Source organism: Hemiscyllium ocellatum, chromosome 9, assembly GCF_020745735.1.
Source record: "Hemiscyllium ocellatum isolate sHemOce1 chromosome 9, sHemOce1.pat.X.cur, whole genome shotgun sequence".
Classification (NCBI taxonomy): domain Eukaryota; kingdom Metazoa; phylum Chordata; class Chondrichthyes; order Orectolobiformes; family Hemiscylliidae; genus Hemiscyllium; species Hemiscyllium ocellatum.
In genome coordinates, this window is record NC_083409.1 from 60,987,825 (window position 1) to 61,006,479 (window position 18,655).

An 18,655-nucleotide genomic window follows, 5' to 3' on the forward strand; every position below is an offset into this window, starting at 1 on the left:
ATGTAAATAAATAAGAATTGCTAGTGGGTAGTCATTGATACTTCAATGAATGTGAAGCACAAGGAAACTCCACAGGTGTATGGCACAGTGACAGCTGGTGTATTGTATGGATTTGCATCTGCTTACACTATAAAGGTAGTAAATTCACCTAAACATTTGAGTTGGGACAGTTTTAATTGTTAAAAGAAATGTGTAGGTGACATCTTCAGTTAACGTCTTCTGTAATTTCTTAAAGCTTGTGCTAGGGTTCACTTACAAGTACCAAAAGAGAAAATGCTGGAAAATCTCAGCAGGTTTGGCAGCATCTGTAAGGAGAGAGAAGAGCTGACGTTTCAAGTCTAACTTATCCTTTGTCAAAGCTTTGACAAAGGGTCAGTTAGACTCAAAACATCAGCTCTTTTCTCTCCTTACAGATGTTGCCAGACCTGCTGAGATTTTCCAGCATTTTCTCTTTTGGTTTCAGATTCCAGCATCCGCAGTAATTTGCTTTTAAATTACAAGTAAATGTAAGCTGCAATGTAACTCAAAAACAAGCACAAATTAAACTCCAAACTCTCATGCCAGTCAAAACATAAAAATGGAAGATATCCTCTGAGTTACCCTTCGTGTTAATTAGAGGGTTGAGAATATGTTCCTGCATTTTTAAGATTTGGGGACATTAATACACTAAGGTTAATTAATGACTGCCACATTCAATGCGGGAGATTTATGCAAATGAAAAATTTGGAGGCATAGAAAAGAAATGGGCGATTGCAGTATTTCCAGAGATCTCAGAAACTTTTGTGTGTTATTTCTTTTTCATTGTTAAAACTTAATCCATGTTCAATACACACAGAATTATAGATTCATAGAATGCTTACAGCACAAAAGGAACCCATTCGGCCTATAATGCCCATGCCAAAACTCAGCAAGAGCCTATCAGTCAAATCCATAGCCCTGAAACTTTTCTTTCTTCAGATTTTCCCTGTGAAAACCATAGTTGAATCTGCCTCCTCCACAATTTCATCTCACGCAATTCAGACTCTAATCACTCACTCACGAAAACAATTTTTTCATGTGCTTTAGGTCTCTGGTCATTCAGCTTAAATTGAAGTTCTCTGGTTGTTAACCCTTCTGCCAAGGCAAGCAGTTTCTTCCTATCTACTCTTTCCAGACCTCTCATCATTTTGTAAACCTTTGTCAAATCTCCCCTCAATTTGCCATGAGTCCACCCATTCCACCACTTCGTCTATGTCATCAACCAATATTCCCCTCACAATTCACAATACTTCCAAATATAATGTCATCTGTGTACTGTGAAATTTCTCATGAGTTGGACAAATTTTAAAAGTGATAAATTCCTTGGGGACAGTGTGTGTATATCATTCAGTTACATCGAAACCCTGTGACCTTTGCCATCTTTTTAAGTATGCTGCTAGTCAGAACCATTAGGCTCCTCAATTTGCTTTGACTTACCAAGTTGAAGATGATTTTCTCTTAAGAATCAAACCCCACATACTGCCCCTTCATCGGGTGGTTGTGGCCTGATGAAGGAGCAGCACTCTGAAGGCTAATACTTCCAATTAAACCTGTTGGACAATAACCTGGTGTTGTGTGATTTTTAACTTTGTACACCCCAGTCCAATACCAGCATCTCCAAATCTTGATTTCTTGGAGAGGTGTTTTCATCATCCCGGTGCCTAGCTTTGAAATTATTGTGGATGAATAGACCCAAAAGCTGGAAGTCTGCTCACTCCCAGTTAAAAATTAAAAGTTCAGTAAATAATTTGATAATTGAATGAAGTTGTAGGCAATCTCTACAGTTCTGTAATTAGTGTACTTGTGGAATGGGGAAAGGGCAAATCATTCTAGGTACTTTCGGGTGAGCAAAAGCCTGCAACAACTTGGCAGAGCATAGAGTTCAAAGTCTACTGCTTAGGTTGCAGCATTCTGTAGTACACCTTTCTAGTTGTAATTTACATTACTTATGTAGTCCTTTGGCACACACTTTGTTGATGTTGAAAGGTTCTAAACTTACAGAAGTCTCTGTCAAAGGAGGCTATGAAGAGGTTTGGCAGCAGCACAAAAATGCATATTGAACCAAACAGGTATCATGTAGAAGACTCCTCCTCCCATGAGGAGAAGGAGGCCGAAGAGGAGTCCAGCTGTCCTGAGACAGCAACGTTATATCTGGGATCAGACTTGAGAATGCTGAAAGGGCTAAAGATCAATGAAGGCTATGGAGGTACCACCATCCCTGCTGTCAGATTATACTGACTATGCCTCTCTTAGCCTGCTGGACACACTTTCCTCATTTCTGAAGAAGGGCTCATGCCCGAAACGTCGAATTTTCTGTTCCTTGGATGCTGCCTGATCTGCTGCCCTTTTCCAGCAACACATTTTCAGCCATGCCTCTTTCTCTCCCAAGTAGTTGGCATATAAGGACAGCAATCAGAGTCAAAGAGATGTATAGCATGGAAACACACCATTTGATCCAATTCATCCATGCTGTCCAAATATCCTAAATTAGTCTAGTCCTATTTACCAGCACTTGGCCCATATCCCTCTCAATCCTTCCTATTCATATACCCATCCAGATGCCTTTTAAATGTTCTAATTATACTAGCCTCCATAACTTCCTCTGGCAGCTCATTCCATATATGCACCACCCTCTGTGTGAAAAAGTTGCCCCTTAGGTTCCTTTTAACTCTTACCCTTCTCATCCACTTAATTATATTCGATAACTGGTGAGGAAACAGCATCAAACTGTATCAAAGGGCAACCAATGCCTATTGATAGCAAGGTGACTATGGCCCATTACTCCTGCATTTCAGAATACTGCACTTTGTCTACAGGGGAGCTTTGTCAAATATCCCAATTTTTGCCATGACTGCATAAAAGTCATGATAGTATTTTTTTTACAGGAAATTACTGTTACGTTTATAGCAGATGAGGACAGCCAATCTGAGTCAATTTTGGGGAAAATCCAAAATGATTGTATTGCAATTGAAGCACCTACAGGTCAGCTTGGTACTTCTGTTAATTGAGTCCTGATGAAGAGTTATGCCCAAAACTTTGACTCACTTGCCCCTCAGATGCTGCCTGACCTGCATCTTCCAGCGCCACCCTTTATTAACTCTGAATTCTCCAGCATCTGCAGTCCTCACTATCTCCAAATGGCTTATGACACCCATCAGAAATCCACAAATCCCCTGTGGAGGAGGAATATATTGCCAAACATGATTTCACAGGAATCAATACTGAGAGGACCATGAGTCTAATGAAATCAAGTTATTGAGTCTGGACTGGTCTAGGGACTGTATCAGCTTGAGTCACTCTGGATGTTGTGTTCTGTACAGTCTTGTTGTTTTGTGGTTTGGGAAGACAGGGGAGGAAGACATGATGCATTTGCAACTTGCTGAACTGGGAACCAGAGCAACAGATCAGCAAGCAGAGGGATTGCAGGGAAAGCAGATGTTAGGAGCATTAAATCAGAAAGGACGGAGAGAGATAGGTAAATGAACACAATGGTACTAATCGGCTGAAGTGTGTTTATTTCAATGCAAGAAGTATTATAGGTAAGGTAGATGAGTTTATTGCCTGGATCAGCAAATGGGACTATGGTGTTGTGGCCATTAGAGAGATTTGACCGAAGGAGAGATGGGACTGGCTGCTTAACATTCTAGGGTTTTGTTGTTTTAGATGAGATAGAGAGGCAGGTAAAAGAGGTGGAGGAGTTGCATTCCTAATCAGGGAGAATGTTACATCTACACTTAGAGACGACATATTGGAGGGCTCATCCACTGAGGCAAAATAGAGAGAGCTCAAAAATAAGACCAGTGCAATCACACTGATAGAATTGTACTATAGGTCCCCCAACAGCCACCAAGAGATTAAGGATCAAGTATGGAAAGATGCATCAAGAACAGTTGTCATAGTTGGTGACTTTAACTTCTCCAATATTGACTGGGACTCCTTTACAGCAAGAGGCCTAGACTGTGCAGAATTTGTTAGGTGCATCAAAGAGGGTTTCTTGAAACAGTATGTGGATAGTCCAAATAGACGAGGGCCCACACTGGAAATTGTATTGGCTAATGAGCCTGATCAGGAGACTGACCTTTCAGTGAGAAAGCATTTTGGAAACAATGATCATAACTCCGTAAGTGTTAAGATATCTATGAAGAAGGGTAGGTCAGGAACTTTTGGCAAGTTACATAATTGGGAGAAGGCAAATTACATCAGCATTAGGAGCTAGGAAATGTTAATTGGGAGGAGCTGTTATCAGGCAATTCCACATTTGATATGTGGGAATTGTTTAAAGACCTGATGAGAGTTCAAGACCGGAATGTTCCAGCAAAGGAGGAATGACAAGGTAAGGAACCCTTGGATAATGAGGGAAGTTGTGAATTTAGTCAAAAGGAAAAAAGAATCATATGTAAGGTTTAGGAAACTGAAATCGGACAGGGTCTGTGAAGAATATAAGGAAAGCAGGGAACTAGGAGAGTAAGAAAGGGCCATGAAATGACCTTAGCAAGTAGGGTTAAAGAGAATTCCAAGGCATTCAATAGATACATTAAAAACAAGACGGTAACTAAGGAGAAGGTAGGGCCACTTAAGGATAAAGGAGGGATCTTGACCTTGGAAGCAAAGGATGTGGGTGAGATCCTAAATGAGTACTTGGGTCGGTATTCACCCAGGAGAAGGATATGGAAGATAGATTTGCATGGAGCATGCTAACACATTTTGAGAAGTTGGATCTCTTGAAGAGCGTTAAAATGGATAAGTCCCCAGGGCTCGATGGTATCTAGCCCAAGTTACTGAGGGAGGCAAGAGATAAGATTGCCGGGGCCTTGACCGCGATCTTTATATCCTTGCTAGCTACTAGAGAGGACCTGGAATACTTGCGAATGGCTAATGTTGTTCCTCTGTTCAAGAAGGAAAATAGCGATAATACAGAAAACTATAAACTGGTGAGTCTCACATTGGTGGTTGGGGAGCTATTGGAGAGAATTCTTAGGGATAGGATTAATGCACATTTAGAAAATCATGACATGATTAGAGACAGTCAACATGTCTGTGAAGGGCAGTTCATGTCTAACCAAGTTGACTGAATTTTCCAAGAAGGGGATGAAGGAGATTGATGAGGGTAATGTTATTTATGTCGACTTTGGTTAGGCTTTTGATGAGGTCCCTAATGTTAGGCTTATCCAGAAGATAAAGATGCATGGGATCCACGGTGACTTGGTTGTGTGGATTCAGAATTGGCTTGCCATAGAAGACAATGTGTAGTGGTGGAAGGGTGTTTGTCAGGCTGGAGGTCTACGACTAGTGGTGTTCAGCAAGGATCCATACTGGGACCTCTACTGTTAGTGATATACATAAATGCTTAGATGAAAATATAGAGAGGTAGGTTAGTATATTTGCAGACAATACAAAGATCAGTGATGTTATGGATAACTTAGAAGGTTGTCAAATGATACAGCTGGATAGAGATTAGTTGCAGATATGGGCCAAGAAATGGCAGATGGAGTTTAATCCAGGTACGTGTGAGGTACTGCACTTTGGGAGATCAATTATTAAGGAAAAGTGAACAGTTAATGGCAGGACATTGAACAGCATGACGTACAGAAGGATCTTGCGGTTCAAGTCCATAGCTCCCTGAAAGTGACCACACAAATAGGTAGGATGGTAAAGAAGGCATATGACATGCTTGCCTTTATTGGTTGAAGAATTGTACACAAAAGTCAGATGTCATGTTGCAGCTTAATAAGACTTTAGTTAGGCCACACTTAGAGTATTGCAATCAATTCTGATCACCACCTTACAGAAAGATATGGAGGCTTTAGAGAGGCTGCAAAAGAAGTTTACCAGGATGCTGCCTGGATTAGAGGAGATGAGCTATAACTAGAGGCTAAAAAAATTCAGATTGTTTTCTCTTGAGTGGCAGAGGCTGAGGGAAGACTAGATAGAAGTTCATAATGTTAAGATGCATAGTGAGGGTTGATGGTCAGAAACATTTTCCCACAGTTGGAATGTCTAATACTAGGGCGGATGCATTTAAGGTAAGAGTAGAAAAATTCAAAGGAGAGGTGAGGAGCAAGTTTTTTACAGTGGTAGAAGTTTGGAATGCACTGCCAGGAGTGGTGGTTTTATACAATAAGGGTATTTAAGGGACATTTAGATAAGCATATGAATATGCAAGAAATGGAAAGACATGGACCAAGGGCAAGCAGAAGGGATTAGTTTCATTTGGCATCATGTTTGGCATTGTGGGGCAAAGGGCCATTCCTGTGCTATAGGATCTAAAGGAACCACAGCTTATGTGGAAGAGCAACAACATCTTGGTGTACTGGTGACAAAGGCACTTTGGCCCTGAGGTGTTTTCAGGATCTTGTCACAGGCTTTGTGAAGTATCTCTGGGAAGTCACATTGAGACTCTTGGTCAGCACCATAGACGAGCCTGAGAAGTACACTTTTTGGAGTATCATCCACTTCAACATTTGTGTCATAGACATCTATGGCTCAAGAAGATTCCAGAGAACACCTCCCCCTATCCTACCCAACTCTCACTCACATTTGCTTTCTTTCTCCCTCTTCCTCTCTACCACACACATATGTAAGTATAATACAAATATCTGGTAGGAACCAAAACTGTTCTTGTTATAGTTGAACAATGCCACACAAGATATAGATCTATATCATGACGACCCTTCTGTGCTTAAAAGGTTTGCTCCTCTTCTTCAATCCTTTTCCCCACCCACCTGAAGTTCTGAGCCACAGTACTCCATCGATCTCTGTCAAGCATACTGCTGACTCTAATACTCACTTGAACTGGATGACATTGATAGGGATCCCCTTGTCACCTGAGGTTGTGAGAGGCATTGAGGGAGATTCCTGCACTATGAAAAGAGCTTCCTCTGTCACCATGGCCTTCAGAGGCTCTAGTGTAACTGACAGAAGGGCAGAGGAGTTACAATCACCATCAGCAGTACCTTGAGAGGACCCATCAGATGCAGATCACCATGGCATCATGATGGATGATGCCATTCATCCACCGACACAAGGTTCACTCAGATCTCTCTGCTCACTGTAGATGAAATGGAACCTTGCTGCCCAACACTCACATTGGCAATGACTTGCTGAAGTCATTGACTGTGAATGAGATTGCTAATCTGAATATAAGACCATGCTCAGCCACCCTCCTGAGTGTCAAATAATGAACATCTCTTCCCCTCCTACACCATGTTATGGTCGCCTTCTGGATGTTCCTCTCACTCTGTAGGCCTTTGTCTTCAACAGTCTTGCTGAGTACTGACACTGCTGTTAGTACTATGGTGGCTTCCATTGCGTAAGAAAAAGGAACTGGAGTAGACCATACAACCTGTTACACCTGCACCTCTGTTCAATACAATTGTGACAAATCTTCAGTTTCAGCTCCACTTTCCTGCCTGCCCTTCATTTCTCTTGATTCCCTAAAATCCCAAACGTTCTAGCTTTATATGTATTCTGTGATGGAGCATCCACAAACCTTTGTAGTAAAAATGCAAAACCCATTGAATGAAAATGTTGCTCCCTAGTTCGGTTCTAAATAATTAGCCCTTATCTTGACATTGTGTCCTCATGTTCCATATTACCCAGCAAGAGGAAATGAATTCTCAGTTACTACTCTACAATAGATGTGATTTAGGATGTTTTTGGTGTGATGACCCAACTCGTGTTTCCCTTGTCCAGCATATCCTCCCAAGGTACACATTTATCTTGCCACGTGGCTTCATCACTCTCCCTTGGAGAACAAAGAAGGCCATTCACCCTTTTTCTGATGCTGTAGCCAAGAGCACAATTCTGCCACCTCCGATCAAGCTTTCTGCTTCTTAAGCATCAGGTTGTCTCTTTCCACCTTGTGGAGAAGAGCCACTCACCACTCAATGACAATCTTGAGACAAAACTATGAAACTGTAGGTGTGTTGTCCTCTGGCATCACTGTAAAATGGTTTCTGTTGTTAATAGAGAGCAATATGTAGGTTAAAGAAAATGAAGAAGAGATGTAATTTTTAAAATATTTTCATAAATCATACATAGACATCATCAATTTTAATATTAAAACACAGTGATAATCGTTACCATTAAAACAAATGGCAATTGGATACAACATTGGCTTTACAGTAGGAGACAGAGGGTTGTGGTGGAAGGTTTTTTTTGGACTGGAGGCCTGTGTCCAGTAATGTTCCGCAGGGATTGGTACTGAGTCCACTTTTGTTTGTCATTTATATATATGATTTTGGATGAGAATTTAGTAAGTATAATGATGACACCAAAATCTGTCATAATGTGGAGGTGACGATGTTGAACTGGGGTGGACAAAGTCCATTTTGACCAAAATTGGTGGAATAATGGACAGTGAAGAAAGTTATCTAAGTTGCAAAAAGATCTTGATGAATTGGGAAAAAGAGCTAAGGGGAGGCAGATGGAGGTTAAGTGCATGTTGATAAAATAAACCAGGTAAGGACTTATACAATTAATGGTAGGGCCCTGGGTAGAACAGAGAGACCTATGGGTTCAGGAATATAATTCTTTGAAATTTGCATCACTTCTAGATAGGCTAGTTAAGAAAGCGTTCAGCACAATGCCTTCATTGCTCAGACCTTTGAGTATAGGAGTTGTGATATAATGTTAAGGTTGTACAGGACGAATGGTGAGACCTCTTCTGGAGTGCTGTGTCCAGTTCTGGTCAGCCTGTTATTAGAAGGATATAAGTAAATTGGAGAAGTTTCAGAAAAGATTTACCAGGATATTTGCCAGGACTGGAAGGTTTAAGTTATAAGGAGAGGCAGGGATTTTTTTCACTGAAGCATAGCATGTTGAGGGGTGATCTTATAGAGATTTATAAAATCATGAGGGGCATAGAGAAGATGAATAGCAAACGTCTTTTCTCAAGGGTGGGGGGGTGTTCAAAAAGAGGAGCCATATTCTTAAGGTGCGAGGGACAAGATTTAAAGAAGACGCGAGGGGCAACCTTTTTTACATAGAGTGTGGTTCATGTGTGGAATGAACTGCCAGAGAAAGTAATGAATGCAGATAAAGTCACAACTTATAAAAGACATTTGAATATGTACATGAATAGGAAAGTTTTGGAGGGATATGGGCCATATCCAGACAAGTGGGATAGGTTTGATTTGGGAACATGGTCAGTATTGAATAGTTGGACTGAAAGGCCTGTTTCCGTGCTGTATGACTCTCTATAACAAATTCTAATTTTATTTTGTTATCTCCTTGGGGGTTATGGAATATACGATCTTCTTTTACATAGCATTATCTAATAGTTATCCACCTTCTCCTCCTCCTCTTTATCTGCAAGGTCATCCAGAAAGGCTGCATAATCATCCATTTCTTTTATTATAAAATCATGACAGACAGCAAACCTGGATTTCTCTTTGAGGCAGATGGCCTCTTAGTTGTATCACTAGAGGGGAGCCTCTTAAGTGGATGAGGTGAGAAGTGCACAAAACACCTTAATAATTAAGTTAGACACCATGACAGCTTAAATTCTTAATCAGAATAGGTTAACCAGCAGTGATAATGCCAGAGTGTTAAATTCTCAAATAGAGATCTGCGCTCAAATTTTGGTTTCTCTCCATGTTCAGATACACATCTTTAATTGAAAAACTTAATCATGCAAAACCAAGGGTGAAAAAGTATATTAGCACTGAGAATTAATAAAGGGAAGTAAAAACTGAAAAATAAGCAGATTTTGAACTGATTGATTTAAGTTGCTTGAGCAAAAGAGAAAAAAAAAGTTAGATAAACAATTCATCACAACAATGAAATATGCCTTTTTAAAAGTTGAACAAAGAGTACTAGAGATATTTGTGGCTTAAGCCACATTTTAACCATGAATATCGAAGAAAATAGGGTGTAGTTAGATAGAAGGTACATAAACATATTGGTGTGATATGTGCTTGTCTAAATAATTACCTCAACTTGATTGAAATATCTTTTTCCCGTTAGAATATCAGCTGAAAACTGAATTTCTTTGAAATTTTTCTTTAAACAGTGAAACTATTAGTTCTCTGGTACTTTGTGAAATAATTTAATGACATATTATTTATGTTTATATTTATGACTTAAAGATTAAAATCTGCACAGACAGGATTCTAGCATCTGCAGTAATTTGCTCCTCCAATAGACTTTGAGTGGTTTGACTATAATGATTTTAAAACTACCAGAAGCTTGAAGCTAATAAAAGCAAAAGATGAAACAATGTGAATTGATTGTAACAACTTCTCATATATAAAATGTTTGCTTTTTTAGGTTGAAGAATTTGCCATTCAGTTTTACTAAGCTTAAAGAGCTGGCAGCACTATGGCTATCTGATAATCAGGTAATGAACCAAGAACAATATCGGATGCAGACGAAATAAATTTCCTCAAGCAAAGTAACTATGTTTTAGGATAAGGCTGTAGGAATTACCCTCCTTAGACTCCATTGCTTCATTTAACAGAAGTCATAAAACCAAGTTATTATCCAGAGTTGGTAAAAGTAGCAACCTACCTTTTAGATGCTTATTTTTAATTGAGGAATCCAATGACACAAGGCACAATGAAAGGTGAAAATGTATATTAGCATTGAGAACACATGAAAAGAAGTAAGACCTGTCAGTCATTAAACAAACAACACAGCATAGAGTAGGTGGAACAAAAATAAACAGCAGGGGTGGAGTTTGAATGGAAGGGGAGTATCAAAGGAAACACAACATGCATGAGAAGGTAAGATCAAGGGAACAGAAAGAGCAAGAAATGCAAATGAGCAGGAGAGGAAAGCAAGAGAATATAAGGAGGATTGTAGAGGAATCAAATGCAATGGAAGGGAAAACACTAGAATGTATTACAAAGGTGAGGGTTAGAATGCATATCAGGATAGAAATAATTGGGGAAGGAAGAGTAAAAATGAAGACTGGTATTGACAACAGTGAAAATGGATGAAGGTGAAAAGAAAGATGAGTGAAAACTGAATGAGAGAGGGGAATTTGATGGCAACAAGAGGAGTTGTAGAAGGGTAAAATTGTTTGTAGAATTTGGGAGCAGAACTGAAGGGGTAAGACAGGAGAAACTAGAAGTCGTATTTGTTATTAGTGGGAATGGGGACCATGTTGGGCACAGAATGACAGCATCAGCATTAGTGGAGGAGAAGTGCAGATGGAGAATTCTATGACTAGCTGAGGGGCATTGGGAGGCAAGGAGTACTCTGAACTCTAGGGGATCAAAAAGTGGCAGTTTGCATGAAAAGACAGAGGAGAGTAGTAACTTCATAAGAGGGAGAAGAATGCCAGTTTGAAATGATAAGACAGTATGTACTGAGTGATGTGAAAGAAAATCCTGAAAGGTCAAAATTTTGATGTGTAATGTCACACTCACACATGCACCCCCTCACAGACTTAAGACACTCTGCACTAACTACAAAAACACACATCAACACACACACACTTCCTCACACTTACAGACAGACACACACACAGACAGACAGACAGACAAAGACCCACATGCACACATATGTTTTGTGGAGTGAATTTGTACTTGCAGAGTTACATTGCATTTTGCTCAAAAACTGCATACATTCATGTAGAACTCTGAGCTCAAAACTGCATGAATTTATGTAAAACTTTGTTATCTCACTTTTTAGATTAGAATCAGTCTAAACATCAGGTCATAGACAGAGAACACAGGGGGCTAACACCTTCAACATATTGTCTAGCTATCACCATTGTTAACAGCTAACCCGCGAATGCAACTTTAAAAAAAAGGCATGATTTGGAGATGCCGGTGTTGGACTGGGGTGTACAAACTTAAAAATCACACAACACCAGGTTATAGTCCAACAGGTTTAATTGGAAGCACACTAGCTTTTGGAGCAAGGCTCCTTCATCAGGTGATTGTCATCAAGTGACAATCACCTGATGAAGGAGCCTTGCTCCAAAAGCTAGTGTGCTTCCAATTAAACCTGTTGAATTATAACCTGGTGTTGTGTGATTTTTAACTTTAAAAAAAAGGTTTTGTGATTTACACATGAAAGAAGTGAAACTATCACTGTATTCTAACAGATGAAAGGCTTAACAGACAATCAATTTTTCAATGTATAATTTCAGTTACATCACACTGCAAATTTTTGCTATAAATTCTGTGTTACAATCGAGCCCTCCACAATCACCTGATGAAGGAGCGTCGCTCCGAAAGCTAGCGTGCTTCCAATTAAACCCGTTGGACTATAACCTGGTGTTGTGTGATTTTTAACTTTGTACACCCCAGTCCAACACCGGCATCTCCAAATCATGACTTTAAATGTGTGCCTTCTCATTCTTGATCCTCTTCTGAATGGGAAGGGCTTCTCCCTGTCTGCTTTGTCCAAACTTCTCATAATTCTGATAACTTCAATCAAATCTCCTTTTAACCTCCTCTCTCCAAGGAAAACAGTCCCAAATTCCTCAAATTATCTTCATTACTAAAACTTCTCATCACTCGAACTATTCTCCTCAGCCTTTTCTGCACACTTTCAAATGCGTACTCATCCTTCCTAAAGTGTAACACCCAGAACTGTATACAATACCTCCAGCTGAGGTCTAACTAATACCTTGTATAGATTCAGCATTATCTCTCTGTCCTTGTACTCCACACTGCTATTAATGAAGTGTAGGATACAGTATTACTTACTATATACTTTCCATTTGTCCTGACACTTTTAATGGCATACATATATTCACTTAGTTCCCTCTGCTCTTACACATCCTTTAGAGTTATGCTGTTTATTTTATACTGACTCTTTGTGTTCTCTACTACACTGTACCACCTCACACTTATCCACATTGAACCTTATCTGCCAACTATCTCACACAATTTGCTAATAATCTTGAAGTTCTACACTGTCCTTTTCTACATTTGCAATTTCTCTGAGTCTTTCATCCACAAACTATGAAGTTTTACCTTGCATTCTAAGATCTAAATCATTGATATAAATCAAAAAAGGTGAAGAGCCAATCCTGACCACTGAGGAGCTCTACTACAAACCTACATCCAGCTTGAAGAGTATTCATTAACCAATATTCCCTAATTCCTAATACTCAGCCAGGCAACAGGAGATTGTAGTTTGTGAACTGAATGAAGGGGTTTCGCAAAGCACTCAATGATCTATGTTTGGTCTTCCCAGGGTAGAAGAGACTGCACGACAAGCAACAGTTATGCTAAATTGAAAGAAGTTGAAGTAACTTGTTTTGTTTTCAATTTGAAAGAGTGTTTTGGTTATTGGATGGTTGGAAGGGAGGGGATAAAAAGAGTGGGTTCCAACTGGAATGTATTTCCAGTATTTCCAATTTGCTTTCAAGGGAAGATATTATAGGAAGTAGTGTTGGTATAGGGGTGATTGAGGAATGGACCTAAATGTCGTGGGGGGAACAGTTCCTTCAGAATTCAGGAAGTGCACTTCAAAATGTATAGGAGAGATTATAGAAAAAACATAGTGGTTAAATTGTGTCATATTTGGAAGAACAGTTATGTTTTGAAATTTTTTTCCTTTATAGCTTTCAGAAATGGGGCATCTATCATGGAAATTTTGAAAAGTAAAATATGATGTCCAATTCTAAAAACAGCTGTAGAAAATGCCAATTTTATGGTTGGTTACGTAACAAAAGTTCAATTTATCCCAATTCACTCAGTGTTATATACCCAGACCCACATTTTCTCCTAAAGAATTGTTTGCCACGGCTGTTCAATTAACTTCAAGAAGTAGCCTGGTCCTTGCTGTAAAAGAAAACTTAAACTAAGAATATTTATTTAATATTTATTTATTTAATTCTCTGCTCTCCAAAATGACTGTCCAACCTGAATGTTTTCTTTCTCCTCAGGTGTGCACAATCATTCATTATTTTAATATTAATTATTTTAATGCCTTTGCTTAGCTGTGAAGAGAATAGTTTTTCTGTAATTGGGCTTACCACCAGCTTCCAAAGGGATTTAATTAATTTTAAATCTGACAACAGATGGTTCAATATGATTAATATAACAATTTTAATTTAAGAATGACAAATTAAACTACTTCATCAGTTTAAACTGCAGAGTTTATGACTTTATTAATGTCTTGCAATGTAATAAATAACAAAAGGCATTGTAGTATCTGCACGATAAATGAAATGAGTTTTAAAGCAAGGTTTACTGCATATTCATTTCAAGTCCTCAGGCTCTCCCAAACTTTACCTACTAATAATTTTTGATGTGTTTTCAATGCTTTACACGCAGATGAACATGTCCTGCAAACAACAATATTATTATTGTAGGCAGAATAGCTCGTGTGATTTTAAACACTAAGGCAGTGCCTGTACTTATCTTCGTATAATATGCATGAGATTTTTAAATCCATCTGGACAGTCGAGAGGATTGAGGTATTTCTGAGAGATGGCACCCATGACAATGCAGTACTTGATTTGTCTTGCATTGGTCGCCTAGATTATATGATCAAATGTGTGGGGTATAATCTACAACCAAATGAACCATCTAGGCATTTAGTATAACAATTGGGCCAAAACCTTCTCTCTGGTGGGAACAATGTGTGTACCATTGCCATATCCTTCCACTATATTGTCTTCTCTGAGAGATTTGCCAGTTTATTAAATGGCTCATTGTTCTGTAACTGGGAGGGTGTAGAGACAGGAAATCTCTCAACCTTTAAAAAGTACATGAATGTTATAATGTTCAAATGCTGGAAAGTTATATTATTGTAGATAGGTCAGTCTTGAAGGGCCTATTCTGTAGGACTCTCTGTACACTGTTAAATTGGAAGAATTGGTATGGAGGACGCAGGAACGAAAGAAGGATAATTGCTATAACAAAAGGTGGGGGTTGGAGGGTGATGAGAAGGCATGGGCTAAATGGGAGATCATTGTCAAGATCTTTTTACTTCATCTATTGCCAATTCCTCAGCAGGGTGCTTCCAAAAGTCACAATCTGAATTAACTGGAAGAGTTCTCACATGCTCTGGTCACAATGAAATAGTGTGGATGACATTCAAATTTACCTCACTGTCTTATAATGGCAAGCCCAACACCTTTATAGGCGGCAAAAGTTTACATTTGAGCTTGTGATCTCATTTTACTCAAGTCTAGCACAATTCCAGGTGGTTGTAGGAGAGGAAGGATCAACTCAATATATTTGGTATTGACAGTGTAAAATGATAAATTATCATATATTTCTCTAAGATAATTGTAAAATTTCAGCATGGGGTTAGCAAGTTGCGAATTTGATTAAGGTACGGATATTCTTTTTTTAAAATCCCTTGCCTTTTATTAAAGGCATTTCCTGTTAACGTTGCTCATACATAATTATTATATGCATGCACATACTCAGTTGTGTTCAGTGCTACCAGAGGCATATTAAGGGCTAATTTTAGGCTAATTTCATTTTGTGGATTAAGAAAAGTTAACTAAAATATCTCAATGATGTCAATACCATCTGATGACCATCCTTATTAAACAATTGATTAACAGGGACTAATGAACATGAGCTACTACAAATCAATGATCAGATTTTTCAGTCTCATTCTTCCCAAAGATCGATTACAGAACTTTGCGCCAATGAGCAGTAATTACCACAGAATCAGCTATCTGATTATCTTGAGCCATAGTGTTATAGAGATGTACACCACAGAAACGGACCCTTTGGTCCAACCCATCCATGCCGACTAGATATCCAAACTGCCAGCATCCAGCCCATATCCCCCCAAACCTTTCCTATTCATATACCTATCCAAATGCGTTTTACATGTTGCAATTGTACCAGCCTCCACCACTTCCTCTAGCAGCTCATTCCATACATGGATCACCCTCTGCGTGAAAAAGTTGCCCCTTAGGTCTCTTTTTTATCTTTCCCCACTCACCCTAAACCTATGCCCTTTAGTTCTGGACTCCCCCACCTCAGGGAAAATACTTTGTCTTTTTATCCTATCCATGCCCCTCTTGATTTTATAAACCTCTATAAGATCACTCCTCAGTCTCCGACGCTTCAGAGAAAACAGCTCCAGCCCATTCAATCTCTCCCTACAGCTAAATTTCTCCAAGCCTGGCAACATCCTTGTAAATCTTTTCTGAACCCTTTCAAGTATCACAACATCCTTCCGATAGGAAGGAGACCAGAATTGCACGCAATATTCCAACAGTGGCCTAACCAATGTCCTGTACAGCTGCAACATGACCTCCCAACTCCTGTACTCAATACTCTGACCAATAAAGGAAAACACAGCAAATGCCACCTTCACTATCCTATCTACCTGTGACTCCACTTTCAATGAGCCATGAACCTGCACTCCAGGTTTCTTTGTTCAGCAACACACCCTAGGACCTTATCATTAAGTGTATAAGTTCTTGCTCTGATTTACTTTCCCAAAATGCAGCACCTCGCATTTATCTAAATTAAAATCCATCTGCCACTTCTCAGCCCATTGGCCCATCCGATCAAGATCCCGTTGTAATCTGAGGTAACCACCTTTGCTGTCCATACACCTCCAATTTTGGAGTTATCTGCAAACTTATTAACTAGACCTCTTATGCTCGCATCCAAATCATTTATGTAAATGACAAAAGGTAGTGTACTCAGCACTGATCCTTGTGGCACTCCACAGGTCACAGGCCTTCAGTCTGAAAAATTACCTTCTGCCGCCACCCTCTCTCTTCTACCTTTGAGCCAGTTCTGTATCCAAATGGCTAGTTCTCCCTGTATTCCATGAGATCTAATCTTGCTAATCAGTCTTGCATGGGGAACCTTGTCGAACACCTTACTAAAGTACAAATAGATCATGTCCACCGCTCTCCCCTCATCAATCCTCTGTTACTTCTTCAAAATCTCAATCTGAATCGAGGTTTTTCCTGGTATTCTGCATTCCTGGACTATTTGCATACTCCAATAATAAAAATAAAGTTTCAGAATTATTGTATGGATGGAGCATCATTTCTTTTCCAAGATTAAGGAAAGAAAACAAAATGTCAGCATTCTTAATACAAATTGAACGCATCCATAATATCAAACCAAATGCTTCATTTAAATAGAAAAATAAAGATGGAGAAATCTGCATTTTTAATGCTTAAACACTGAAAGCTTTTTACACGACATAGTAATTTTTAAGCTCTATGTTACAATTTTCTCATAAATGTTGCTTTTTGATGTGGAGTACAGAATCTTATAGTGGAGAGTATGTAATTCAACTTCAGTCTGGGCCCAAAATCACAATGAAAAATTGAATGGAATTCATGGCAGATGGAAAATTCACTAACACTTCTTTGACAGTCTCCAATATCAAAACATTACATTTTTCTGTTCACAGAACTTTATCAGGAAAATAATGAGGTAAATAAAAGCAGAGATTCTTCAGACTGGAAAAGATGGCACGAATAATAATGGGACATGAAGAAAACAAAGTTCATTACAAATATTTTAAGGAAGAAATGTAGCACGCTCTTAGTGTCAGACAATAGAAGATACCAAGGAGACAGTGAGGAATGCAAATACTGGCAGTCAGAGTCAATAGATGTGAAGCTGGATGAGCACAGCAGGTCAGACAGCATCCGAGGAGCAAGAAAGTCAACGTTTTGGGCTTAAACCCTTTGTCAAGACTGGGGAGGGACAGAGGAGACAGAATAAATAGAGGGAGGGGGCGGGACTAGGGGAAAGGTAGGTGGGATGATGATAGGTAGATGCAGATAGAGGGTTACTGTGATAGACAGTGGGAAGAGTGCAGCATACAGGTGAGTGGGAAGGTGAACAGGCTAGAACAGATTAGGGAGGTGAGAAGGGGTGGGGCTAGACATGGGACAAGAATGGAGGAGGAGGAACTTTGAAGCTGGTGCAGTTGGATATTAAGGCCATTGGGCTGCAAGCTTCCCAGGTGAAATATAAGGTGTTGTTCCTCCAGTTTCCATTTAGCCTCACTCTGACAAGGATGGACATGTTGCTGGTGGAATGGGAGAGAGAATTAAAATGGATGGCCACCAGAAGGTCGGGTTGGTTAATGCGTGCAGAACTTAGATGCTCCATGAACCAGTCCCTGAGCCTGCTTTTGGTCTCCCTGATATAGAAGAGACCAGACCACAACAGGAGCAACAAATGCAATAGATGAAGTTGGATGAAGTGCAGGTGAATCTTTGTCGCATCTGGAATGATTGTTTAGAGCCTTGGACAGAGGTGAGGGGGAGGTGTGGGGGTAGGTGTTGCATCACTTACAGTTGCAGCGAAAGATACTGGGTGTGGCGGAGAAGTTTGTGGGGAGTTGTCAAAGGAGCCACAGAGTGAGTGGTCCCTGCTGAAAGCGGATAAGGGTGGCAAAAGAAGTATTTTTGTGGTGATAGGGGGGGTCTGATTGTAGGTGGCAGAAATGTTAGAGGATGATGCATTGAATTCAGAGGTTGGTAGAATGCCATCTGAACACTAAGAGGACTCTATTCTTTTGGGGGGAGGAGGCTAGAGGGGAGAAGTGCAGGAGATGGAGGATATGCAGTTAAGGGCATCCTTAATTACTGAGGAGGGAAAACTATGGTCGCTAAAGTAGGAGGATATCTGGGATGTGCTGGAGTGGAATCCCTCATCATGGTAGTAGATGTGTGGAGATGGAGGAATTAGGAGGGTGGTTGAGAGAGCATGTGGTCAAGTTA

At 39.7% G+C, this 18,655-nt stretch overlaps 1 protein-coding gene across 2 annotated transcripts in view; it reads left to right on the forward strand.

Annotated features, from left to right (window-relative positions):
* lrrc7 (leucine rich repeat containing 7) overlaps positions 1-18,655 on the forward strand; it is a 341,063-nt gene that overhangs the window by 199,551 nt on the left and 122,857 nt on the right. For both annotated transcript variants that reach the window (XM_060829788.1, XM_060829787.1), the window contains exon 12: positions 10,288-10,357. In XM_060829788.1, coding sequence (XP_060685771.1) covers positions 10,288-10,357 — 70 coding nt within the window. The remainder of the gene's footprint in view (positions 1-10,287; positions 10,358-18,655) is intronic.